Genomic DNA, 12,374 nt, shown 5'->3' on the forward strand with positions numbered 1-12,374 from the left:
AGTTTGGACAAGCCTCTTAACCTAAGCCTGTTTCCATATCCATAGAAGTGGATTATAAAATGTTTATCTAATGGAGTTGTTGGGAGGATTAAATGAGATCATATATGTGACTGGCACATGGTTGCAGCTGTTACCTGTACTCAAACTTCCAGTCTGTGGACTTCCTGGGAGGTGGAAGACCCCTGGGTACAATTCTCCATAGTGTAAGGGAGGAAATCCACACTATCTGGGCAGAACTTGGCTACTTGATCTCACTTTTGGCCAAAGGAGGAGAGATGCCATTTCTGTTACATATTTACGCATCTCTTCTAGAATATCAGCTTCCTCAAGGGAAGCTATCCTGTTTACCACAGCATCCCCAGTACCTATTGCCAGGTACTGTAAACACACAGTTAAGTATTGGTTGCTAGTTGAACAAATAAATAAGTGCTAACTGTACTGGGGCTTAGGAAATTATGTCAGAAACTGATCCAGTCTTTTGAGCTATGGTTGGCATAGCTCAATCTCCCTCCTTCTTTCCCTGTGCTGGCAAGAAAAATCCACTCAAATCTAGCACATTCTGTACTTGGAACTTGAATAAGTATACCGGATCTGAGACCTTCAAAAATAAGGGCAGGATAGTACACTGCTTTTAATATGGAGTTTGCTCAAACTCAACAGCTTTTAATGTACTGATGCCAAGATGCTAAAAAGTTTTTGAAAACACTCTCTTCCCAACATGTCAGCCATGAATAATTTTTTTCCTGGTGTACTTTATCTTGGTTTTCCACCAATTTTTAAAAAAATCTTCTTGACATTATCCATTTATCAAGACAAACAAACAAAAACGGCCAGAGAAGGGGAAAGTGTAATGTTCTGATGGAATTGCCCTTGGTTCCTTTTACCCTCCACTACTTAATTAAAAATAACTTTTCACTTCTCACAGAGTCACAGAGTGGGAAGTACCTCTTCAAAACCTCCCATCTGTTTTATATTACAATTAAAAGTCTGATTGGCTGGCAAGCCTACCACTCTATAACTGGATAAATCAGGCAGGAAATCACATGGTTATAAAATGAACTAAAAGATTTTAACAAAATAATAGCTTACTGACTATAAAGCAACACTGGTTTTATGCAGATAACTGAGAGACCAAACCTATTCACAACTATTGTGTAAAATAAGTATAGTTAATATTCCCTAAGCATCATGACTCCTTTTATAACATTCTTTCAATTTAACACTTACTGAGATTTTCTAAGCACCACGCTAGACACAGGAGCTATAAATAGCAATCCCTACTCTTCAAAACATGAAGTCTAGTGGGAAAGTTTTATGGAGGCACCAGGATAATCAGGAAATGATTCACAGACCTGTGCCTTGAAGCCTGAGTAGGATTCTAACAGGTAGGGAGACAAAGAAAAGCAGCCATGAGGAGAGGCACAGAGATAGAAGCATGCACATATATGTTCCGGAAAGATCCAAGTCGCCAGGTCCAGATTAGGAAGTGAAGAAGTCTTATTATTTAAGCAACAGACAGTTATGGAAGATCTTTGAATAGGAGAGATGTGATCAAATCTGTGTGTTTTTTATAAGTTTCTTTACACTCACATATAAGCAGTTGTATTTCCTCTCAGCAGTTATATTTCACACTGTAAATTAATAAATTAGCATTCTGGTTTCATGTGTCAGTCTCACACACTTGATATAGGCATTCTAGTGAGAGGTAAACTCATTTTTGGTGTGTTAATCCATCAGATTTCTAAGGCTAAAAGTAAAATCTAGATGGTGACAAATTCACCGAGGTGATATAATACTGCACAAACCTGACTGGGTGACCAGTTGGCTTTGCCCAGGTGACACTCTGATGTCACAGAACAATTTCTTCATATTTCTGTAGAATGGAGATCAGAGTGATTAGTGCAATCATCTAAATAAAAGATGAAGGAATGGAATTACAGCTGTGCCTTTATGTGGGCTGAGATTTTACAACAGATTTCAATGTGCAGGGTGAGGGAGAAGCACGAGATTTCACAGTGGGTGATCAAAGGGAAAATAACACCACTAAGAGACAGAACAAAGAAGGGGGAGGTCCAAGTTGGGAAAAAGAGAACATACTACATTTAAGGTACCAACAGAAGAGTCATGGAGAGTCATATCTAAAGGCAGTTGAGGGCTTCCCTGGTGGCGCAGTGGTTGAAAGTCCGCCTGCCGATGCAGGGGACACGGGTTCGTGCCCTGGTCCGGGAAGATCCCACATGCCACGGAGCGGCTGGACCCGTAAGCCATGGCCGTAGAGGCTGCATGTCCGGAGCCTGTGGTCCGCAATGGAAGAGGCCACAACAGTGAGAGGCCCACGTACCGCAAAAAAAAAAAAAAAAAAAAAAGGCAGTTGAAAATATGGCTCTAAATGAAGCTCAAGTATTTCCATTTCTTGAGTAAAGACGTCAAGCTGTGTTAACAGATAAAATCACCTGCAAAGGGAGCTCTAAAGGAGAAAAATGGTCTAAGAACAGAATGTTGGGTTAAGTCCTTAAAGGTTCGATCAATACCATAAAATACAAAACCAAAGTGAAATGAGCAATGCCATGTCAGCTTGTACACAGATGTTTTATTTTGGATGTTAACAGTCAACATTGTATGCAAGATTCTCTTACAATGGAAAGGTTTCCCATACATCAAAAAACTGAATTTAGTCAGGGTAATTGCTGTATTAATGCGAAAAGCTTATAACAAAATGTGGTATTATATATGTGTAGTCAGTTTCCATGCAAGTATGGCTGCTACATGTATGTCTGGCATTTTTATAACATACTGAAAGAAATTCAAAGGAACATAACAGTATAAAAGGTGATTTAAGATGCCTGACATGTTTAAGATTAAGAAATCTTCTTGCAAAAAGCAACAAAGCAGTTAACTAGAGGATTCAACCAATACCAACCCAAATATGTACTCTGTCCAAAAAGCCCAAGCTGATTTTCAATATATTACATGTGGGATAATTTAATGCTCAAGAAAAATTATGCTTTAAAAAAATATAGCTCTTCCAAGATATTACACTTTGGTAATTGGAGACTATGTTCATCCAAACCAGCTAAGGGCTACATAAAAAAAAAGGAACCATTATATGTTATTCAAGATAACTGAAATTGAAATGATCCAGTATGATTTTGCTACAATCACTGGTTTTACAAAGTGAAGTTTCTGTGAGAAGTTCACTAATTAGGAAGCAATCAACATACTTAACAAACATGCTAAGAAGATTCAAATTGGTTCATCTATTTGTATCAACAAGGCATAATCTTAGTACCACACATTTTCTTCACTTCTCACTACATATAATATGCAAAAATGAGCAAGTAGATTTAAATAGCTTAAAACCCTTTTAGGTCTACTGTTCAAAAGCTAGGCATTAAAATAGTATTTCCATTTCTATCAACATAAAAACATCAGAGAATCTTAAGCTGTTTTTGTTTTAAGGCATAGCATTTTAATATTTGCAAGAATTTGCCTGGTAATGGTTGATTCCATTAAGTTAACTTGAGAACTTGCCATCATTTGCTTTTTATCTTTTCACACAGTGCAAGTGGTGGTTGCTCTTTCCTTCTCTCATAGCAGCAAGCCGATTCTGCTATCTTCTATAGCAGCATACTTCAGGAGTGGAGAGGGAGAGAGTGTGTCAATTACAAATAATTAAAACTACAGTGTACAATTCTATTTACCTGTCAGTGTTGAAGTTGACAGCACACCATTATATGTCTCAAAAAAAATTACATAAAATCTCTACACAAAAGCAAATAAAGACATTCTTTCAAGAAGAAATAAAATAAGTGCAAACACCTAAAACAGGCAACTGAAGCAACTGTTGTAACCTGTAGAGAAACACAAAACATTTATAAAAGGACATATATTTTTATAAATAAAAGATAATGTTCTCTACTTCTGAAACATTGAGTAAATATAATAAACGTCTAAGTGCAGACTGTTTTTAGGGACCAAGTACCATATTATTTTTTAAACAAAATGCAAAAATTTCAAACACATATACAAATCACCAGATTAAATTATATGACCCCCCCATATAATTTAAAAAGAAAATATTAAATTATTATTTAGTACATTTTTAGAACTACTTTATATAACCAACATGATTTAAAGGACATAGTGCAATATTTAGGTAGATGTGACATACAGTATAGATATTGTATTCTTTGCAGCTATAACTTACTATTGTTTCATACTTAAAACTCAAAACTGTTCTTTACTATGTTAGCTTGTAATAACAGGAAACAACATTGGCTTCTAGACACCCTGTATAGGTATAAATATCTACATTTAAGCTTTAAAAATGAAAATAAATTATAAAAACAGACTTCTTTCCAATTTACAAAGTTTTCCTGCTCCTACATACTGTACAATACATTCAACAAAACTCTCAGCTCTTCTGAGATTTATGAAGAAAATACTGACTCTTTACTAATAAGGAAAAAACCTTTTTGCAATGCCTTTTGTTTTTAGTACTATGCTCAAATAAATACATTTAACACTGTAGTTAATTTTACTGTTTTTTGAAAAATACCAAAAATTAGTAGTGCGACTTTCTTTCTTTTAAATTCCTTTCCACTGTGTTTCTTTGTAAATGGTAGCCTAAGTAAATCAGCAGATAGGCAAAAGTACTTCATAAAACCATGAGTGCTTTCTATACAGAGACTAGTTTCAGAAATCATACATACTCATAAAACCTATCTATAACAAAACCGCAGCATCAGGAGAGTAGCAACATATATCTTCTGAAGAAAATATGTGAGAATTTACTTTTAGAATACCCAGGAATATTCTAATATGATTTCCCCATCCTGTTCTTTAAAAACAATTTTTTAAAATCTTACGTCTTAAAAAATAAACTGTGAAATTGCCTACCCCTTACTTAAGTGCCTAGCTTTCTGCTTGCCCAATATGAAAAAGGATGCAAACCGTTTTAGGGCTGTATTAAAACTTTAAAAACAGTTAATCAACAAAAAAATTTCATTGCAGCCTAATTTGGTAGAGAATCTAATAAGGAAGTGGGGCATTTCATCCGTTTTAATAACAATCACAGTATGAGAGCTCTTGAGGTACTGCCTGTAGCTGTATAAGTGCTCAAATATCTTCTTGCTTGTTCCGTCATGATAAGTTGGTCTTCCGTCTTCCCATAAACCACTGTTTCCCATTCACAAGACTAGGAAGGCAATATTAATAGTGATGTGAAAATTACTAAGATAACTATCCATTCTACTTCACAATTAGACTTTTAAAAAATCAATTAATTGATTGGATATTTAATAAGTAATTATTGTAAAAAATGTTTTTGATAACAGCATTGTGATTCTTTTTAAATAATGATGTTTCAAAAGTACATACTAAAATATTTATGATCAAGTTTTTTAAGTCAATTTTTTAGCTATCTATAGGACTGTGGAGGCAGTTTAAAATTTCTGTTCCCACAACTGCCGTCAAATCAAATCAGTCTAAACATGGAAAGAAATGTCAGTCTTTACTGCTTCAAAGTTTTGCAAAAGATTTAGAGAGAATGCAATGTCAAAAAATGAACCAAGAATGCTTTACGTCTTGCAAATTAGGAAATATATCATAGCACAAAGTCAAGTTTACGTTTGTTTCATTTGTTTTCTTCCCTTATTATAAAGGTTACTACTCTATAGGTATGACCTGCTATGTAATAAAATTTCCTGAAAAGTTCTGTGTTAAACACTGGTAAATGGGGATTCAGAGAATGTGTTACATGGCTCTGTGAAGAGCAGTGGCTCAAGAAAGAGAGGAGGTGGCCACATCTGATTGCCAAAGATGTTTTCAAGGAATGCTTGAAGGTCAGGAAGGATAGCTCTGCAGTCACTGCAGTGTAAAGAAGAAAACTTCCTCCTCAATGACCTCTCAAATTCTCTTGGTTGAATTCTTAAGATAACAAAGTAAAAATTTCTCCAGCCTTCATTTGCAGTTACGTAATGGCTGCATAGCATCAGAAAAAAGGATTCTGTTTTACAACTTTGAGCCAGAAAGTTCACTGGAAACCATTATATCGATACCAATAAAATGAAGTTTGAAACTGCTTCCAACCACTTACCCTTTAAAAGTAGCAATTAGGGCTACAATTATTTATTACAGAAGAGGTGCCAGAAGTAGATTTAGATATTTTTAGTTTAAAAATGAAACAGTGCTTAAGAAATCACCAGAAGAGTGATTCCAATTGTCTTTACTATGTTAGCTTGTAATAACAGGAAACAACATTGGCTACCATTCCAATTGTTTAGTTTATATGTGCCCTGATGAGCGAGTCTCTCAAAAACCCAAATCTAGTTTGAGTGACAAAACAATGGTGAATGTCTAGCTACTATTATAGTCAATTTTGAATTTAAAAGAAAAAGTATAATTTCTGATCAGTAGGTCCAAAGTAATAATTGAATGAACAACAATAAAAATCAGTGAAAGAAATTTATAAAGTCATACCTGAAGATTCTTTTCCAATGTGACAACTTTGGAAGTGTTAGGGTTTGGTTTCTTTTTATTAAGTGTATATGTTTTGTTGGTTGAATTTATATCTTGTTTTTCAGGAGTCAAGTTGCACCTATTGTCATGTATTTCCAATAATGGTATCATTAATAAAGATGTTGTAAATATATTTTCTGACTAAGAGAAAAAAGAAAGAGGAAAATAAAATAACTAATTCAAAAATGGAGACAAATAGAGGGACTACTGAGTAAGTGGTAGTGGAAGCCCTGTTCATTTCCCTCCAAGAAAGCTGGTTCCGATGAAATTTCTAGTAATGCAGTAAAATTAAATATTTAAGAAATGAACCAAAGATATTGAAATTTAAAGCTTTGAGAACTACCATTTTTTGACATCATACATAAGGGAGCTAACTCCCCTCAAGACCAAACAAATATAAAAAGCAAGGAAGTAAATAAGATATTCTCTACAGTTAATTGTTTCTCTCTGAATTAGGCAGAATACTACTAAAGGAAACCGTCTAAGAAGCTCTAATGAATTAGCCACACAATGAGTAAAACACAAGAACCACTAGGACATAAAGCAACCATCTTAATATAAGAAAAATTCTTTACAAACCTGCATGCCTGAAAGATCTTCAGTTACTAGTTGAGTGGCTGGTTCTTCTTTTTCCCAATTATCTAAGACTAGTGACTTTCTGACCTTCTTTACAGAAGCAGTATGCTAGAATGGATAATTTACAACAGGAACATTATGGTCAAGTCACTTGAACATGGTAAGACTTTTATTAACAACAATACTAAAAGATCACCTCTTGTTTGCAGCTTTTGTAAGCTGGTTCATCTTCCTCTTTGAGGAATATGTCTGTTCCAGTTTCTTCTTTTAAAACTTCCCGAATATCTTCTTCCAAGAAGGCAAGTGGCTGTGACTAAATTATTTTTAAAAGGGTTTTTAAAAAGCCTTTTATAGCAATTCCTTTTTCTCCCCATATATAGAAACCCATCTTTTATACTTTTTCATTATTGGCATAATTTTCTCCCAGTCCCTATAGATACATACACAGATGAAAAAGATGTGATCACTGCTCTCAAATAGCTATGGCAAAAATAATATTGCAAAATATTATTGGCAAAAATAATACTGCACATTGCAAGCACTGAATGAAGTGTGCCACTTTCTTCACGCTAGGGCACTAAACAAAAGTCTTCCTTTTGGGGAACCTATTACAGCTCTTGCTTCAATCAGGATCCTCAAAATTAAACAGAAAAGCGATTATTTCCCCAAGTATTTTTATATAAAAATAGGAAACATAGAACGAATTGGGACTACAGTAGCTCTCCTTCTATTTTTATTGTACTTATTGCATAGTGTCTAATTACTAGTTTACATGTTTCTCTTACTACTAAATATGTGAGCTATTTGAGAGCAGTGATCACATCTTTTTCATCTGTGTATACATCTCTGCACACCCAGCCTTAAGCTTAGAGCTGAGACACAGTGTTCAAGAAGTGTGTGCATGTGTGTCTGTGTGTGTCTATGTGTGTACTGGAGTGTGGGAAGGCAGGATACAAAAAAAACGTGAATATGGGCTGAATGATGAAATAGTCTCAAAAGATTATTCATCTACCTGTTTAAAAAAAAAAAAAGGTAATCAAAGCGCCACTAAACAAAAGAACAAACTGGCAGCATGTAATGACCAGCAGCTTATGTTCCCAGTGAACAAAGTTAGGGAGAGTAGCATTCATATATAAATGAGATTTCACAGCACTTACAAAAACTTTAAAAATGGAAACAGAATTTTTTTAAAGTGCTCTCATCTACAGCCTGAGACACGCAGGAATTATGTCAGTATTTCTGTGTGTTGCTCCAAGAGGTCTTGTTTTAAGGATTACATTTCACAAAGAATATAGATAAGGTGTTCTTAAAAAGAAACCTGGAATCTATTTTTCCCCTGTAATAATACAAGTGTCCTAAGATGTGGTGCATATGTACAAGGGAATAATACTCAAGCCATAAAAAGGAAGGAAATAATACCATTTGCAGCAACATGGATGGACTTAGAGATTATCATACTAAGTAAAGTAAGTCAGGCAAAGACAAATACCACATGATATCACTTACATGTGGAATCTACAATAGACACAAATGAACTTATCTATGAATCAGAAGCAGACTCACAGACATAGAAAACAGATTTGTGGTTGCCAAGGGGGAAGAGGGGTGGGGGAGGGAAAGATTAGGAGTTTGGGGCTAGGAGATGCAAACTATCATATATAGAATGGATAAATAACAAGGTCCTACAGTATAGCATAGGGAACTGTATTCAATATCCTGTGATAAACCATAATGGAAAAAAATATGAAAAAGAAAGTATATATATGTGTGTGTGTGTGTGTATGTGTGTGTGTAACTGAATCACTTAGCTGTATAGCAGAAATTAACATAACACTAAATCAACTATACTTCAGTTTAAAAATAAAAAAAGAAAGAATACAAGTGTCCTAGAAAGCCAACCTCTAAGAAGTGCCTTTGACCCACTGTAAGATACACAAGAAAGCTCAGTGGTTAGCACATAGTGGGTGCTCAGTAAATAAGTGGAGGAGGAGGAGCGGAAGGAATGAAAAGTCAGCTCGCTACAAATGAGCCTACAGATACTTTACAAATTTTAATTACAAAATCAATACTTTCTTTTTATCTTAAATTGCTGATGAAAATGACCTGTTTTGGCAATGGATAAATTCTTCCGAAACATGAACAAACTGACAGGGACTTAGGTATCTGAAACCTAATTTCTTATGTACTATTATTAAAATGATAATTTTTACTCAACGTATATGTTGACCAAATGACCCTGAGGCACTGTCAGAATTTTTCAACTGTCTTCAAATTATTGCTTATTTGTCGAATTCCCAATTAGGCTACACACCCTTCTGAAGGCAGGAAGCATACCTGACATGTTTAACATTACATCCCCAAAAGCCTAGCTCAGCGCCTGGCACATATTAGCCACTCAATCAATATTTATCAAATTAATGATAAATTTTTTAAACGAATAACAAAATGCTGAAACAGATTAAATCAATTAGGTAATTCCATACAATGGACTAATACAAAAACATTAAAAATTATGGGATAAATATATACAATTTATTAAATTTTAAAAGGTTACAAAAGAGTACACAGTGTGATCCCACTTTTATTACGTATATATTCATAAAAACTAAAAAGTTTAGAGAACTCTAAAGAGAATATAATTGTTCATAGTAGCATATGGAACTAAGTGACAAAAAGACTTGATCAATCCTACTATGTACCCTCTAAAACAGTATTTCAAAAAAAAGGAAAAGACTAGGAGATTTGAGTGTGAGACACGCTCTTTGGTAGAAAATTGATTAAATCAAGTAAACTAGAATTTATTAATTGATTTACTCAAAATGTGACTAAAAATAGAAGATAACTAAAGTACCCTAGAAGTGACCAATATTTTAAAAATCATATTTTATTTCTAATGTATGTAATTTGTCAGATATCTTTATCTGCCTAGAATCAGAGTGCCCATGGTTCACCTAAGGTACTTCAAAATTATCTGTGTGCTAACACAGGTAACAATTCCCACCTCCGCTCATGTACTACTATTGTTACCACTATTATTAAAATAATAATAGCAGCAACTAAGCATATACTACTTGAAACTTAGTACCAGCCTCTTTATTTCTATTATCTATCTTCACAAATAACCTGCTAGGGTGTTTTATGATATCCACTGAATAGAAGAGGAAACTGAGCCTTAAAGAGGTATCATGATCAATCAGTTTCATAAATATTATTAGGAAAGTACTTATGTATATCAAAATATTAAAATTATTTTATTCTACTGTAGGTAACTGCTACTGAAACTACTAAAAGGTGGGTTTTAGTATTAAGCAATGTTCTACTGAAACTTGACTTGCCTTCTCTAGACGATATAAAGAAAGTCTGAATTCAAAAGAAGCCAAGCAAAGGTTTACTTACAAGGAAAAAGGTTAACACAAATTCAAACTTATAAATCGAGATAACATTTTTTTAATCCAGTTCATTGAACATCTTTTTTAAAATGTTAAAAATCAAGGATAAAAATCAAAATTTGTGTCTTATTAAAATTAGGAAAATTCTTAAAAATAAAAGGAGTATACATACCACAGTTTTAAGAGGTCCATATTTTTTCTCCTGAGCAGCAAGCGCATTCTTAAAAGGAGTGGGAGTTCTTGGTGTGGTACCCAATATAGATCTTCTAATAGTAGGTGTTCTAAACCTATCCAATCATTTAGATATTTGTATTACAGTCAAAATTTGATTTCATATGAGTTAAGGAAGGCAAAGCCACAATAAAAGCACACACTAAATTTTCCTGTATATACACATGCTTTATTTAAACATTCCAAGACTTTTAAAGCGTGCCTGCCTAAACTATTCTTATTCCAATCAATCATCTTAAAATAGAAAAAAGACTAATGCAGGAATAAGTACTAAAAATGTTGTTTGCTCAAGATCAAAGTTTTATACTACATTTAGCTGGTTTTCAGTCTCCTAGGGATAAAACATAAGGTTATGATTTTTTTTAATTCTAAATTCCATATGGACAGGGATCATGATATATGTATAAATGGACAAAAAGCTAATCTGCTCTTGAAATTGTGCTTCCCATTTTCTCTAACACAATTATTTAATGTGTACTTACCCTACATTTTCCTTTTGATCTTTGGGGGTTGTTTCCTTATGAAGAGGAGTTGTAATGAGAACTTTCTGCCCACAAATAGGGGTTGATGTGAATGAAGGATTTTCTATATTAATTTGTTCATTTCCAGGACACGTGTTGAAAAACTAAAAAAGGAAGAGAGTTCAAAGACAATTTCTAAAATGTCAAAATCCTACACAAATATCAAACTGATAAGATTTTCAAATTATTTCTCCATTCCTTTTAGGAAAGGATTATCAATAATACATTTACATTCCACTCCATAAAAATTAAGCTCCAAGAGGGCAGGCATTTTTGTTTTGTTCATCACTGCCTCCGCAGAACAGTGTTTAAGATGTAACAGGTATTCAAAACATAGCCGCTTAACAAATATTCAAAAGTAACAAAACACAATAAAAAAATTTCCAAACAGTGCATCTTATCAAATAGGAATCTATAGAAACCATAAATAGCTGCTGTGTTAAATGTAAGCTTTGTACAACAGTGTAACTGAAAAAAATGTTTTATGATTTTATTAATAAATGATCTTAAGTGTTCCTTTCTATAAGAATATTTAGAACTCAGAATATAATAACAGTGCTTTGCTAAGAAGAAGTACAGCTGTCTGGCAAATTTGCCTATTTAGAACACAGCTCAGAACCTCTGAGCAGCCAAAATCGGTATCATAGAGCCTGTTTTCCAAATGACAAATTTACTCATTGGATCTTAACTTACCATACAATTGTGAAATACTACTTTATTTCTGTAGCCAACAGAGTAGAAGCAATGGTAAGAAAAAGTGGAAATTGCCAGGGACTTTCCTGGTGGTCCAGTGGTAAAGAATCTGCCTTCCAATGCAGGGGACACGGGTTCGATCCCTGGTCGGGGAACTAGGTTCCCACATGCCGCGGGCACCAAAACTACTGAGCTCATGCGCCTCAACTAGAGAGCCTGCATGCCGCAAACTACAGAGCCCAAGCGCTCTGGAGCCTGCACATCACAACTAGAGAGAAGCCCGCACGCTGCAAGGAAAGAAGATCCCGCATGTCTCAGTGAAGATCCCGCATGCTGCAACTAAGACCTGACGCAGCCAAAAAAAAAAAATAAATAATAAATAAATTAAGAAAAAAATGGAAATCGTTTTAAGGTTGCTTATAACTGGAATGAATTCTATAATAGC

At 34.3% G+C, this 12,374-nt stretch overlaps 1 protein-coding gene across 1 annotated transcript in view; it reads right to left on the reverse strand.

The window, feature by feature from the left end:
* Positions 1-4,202: 4,202 nt before the first annotated feature.
* Positions 4,203-12,374, reverse strand: part of MYBL1 (MYB proto-oncogene like 1) — a 32,008-nt gene continuing 23,836 nt past the window's right edge. The window contains exons 11-16 of the mRNA XM_024742592.1: positions 11,198-11,340; positions 10,657-10,771; positions 7,292-7,408; positions 7,099-7,203; positions 6,481-6,660; positions 4,203-5,197 (exon numbers count right to left, since the gene is read on the reverse strand). Of these exons, the coding sequence (XP_024598360.1) occupies positions 5,072-5,197; positions 6,481-6,660; positions 7,099-7,203; positions 7,292-7,408; positions 10,657-10,771; positions 11,198-11,340 (786 nt within the window). The 3' untranslated portion in view covers positions 4,203-5,071. The remainder of the gene's footprint in view (positions 5,198-6,480; positions 6,661-7,098; positions 7,204-7,291; positions 7,409-10,656; positions 10,772-11,197; positions 11,341-12,374) is intronic.

This window comes from Neophocaena asiaeorientalis, unplaced genomic scaffold, assembly GCF_003031525.2.
Source record: "Neophocaena asiaeorientalis asiaeorientalis breed wild unplaced genomic scaffold, Neophocaena_asiaeorientalis_V1.1 scaffold226, whole genome shotgun sequence".
NCBI classification, from domain to species: Eukaryota; Metazoa; Chordata; class Mammalia; order Artiodactyla; family Phocoenidae; genus Neophocaena; species Neophocaena asiaeorientalis.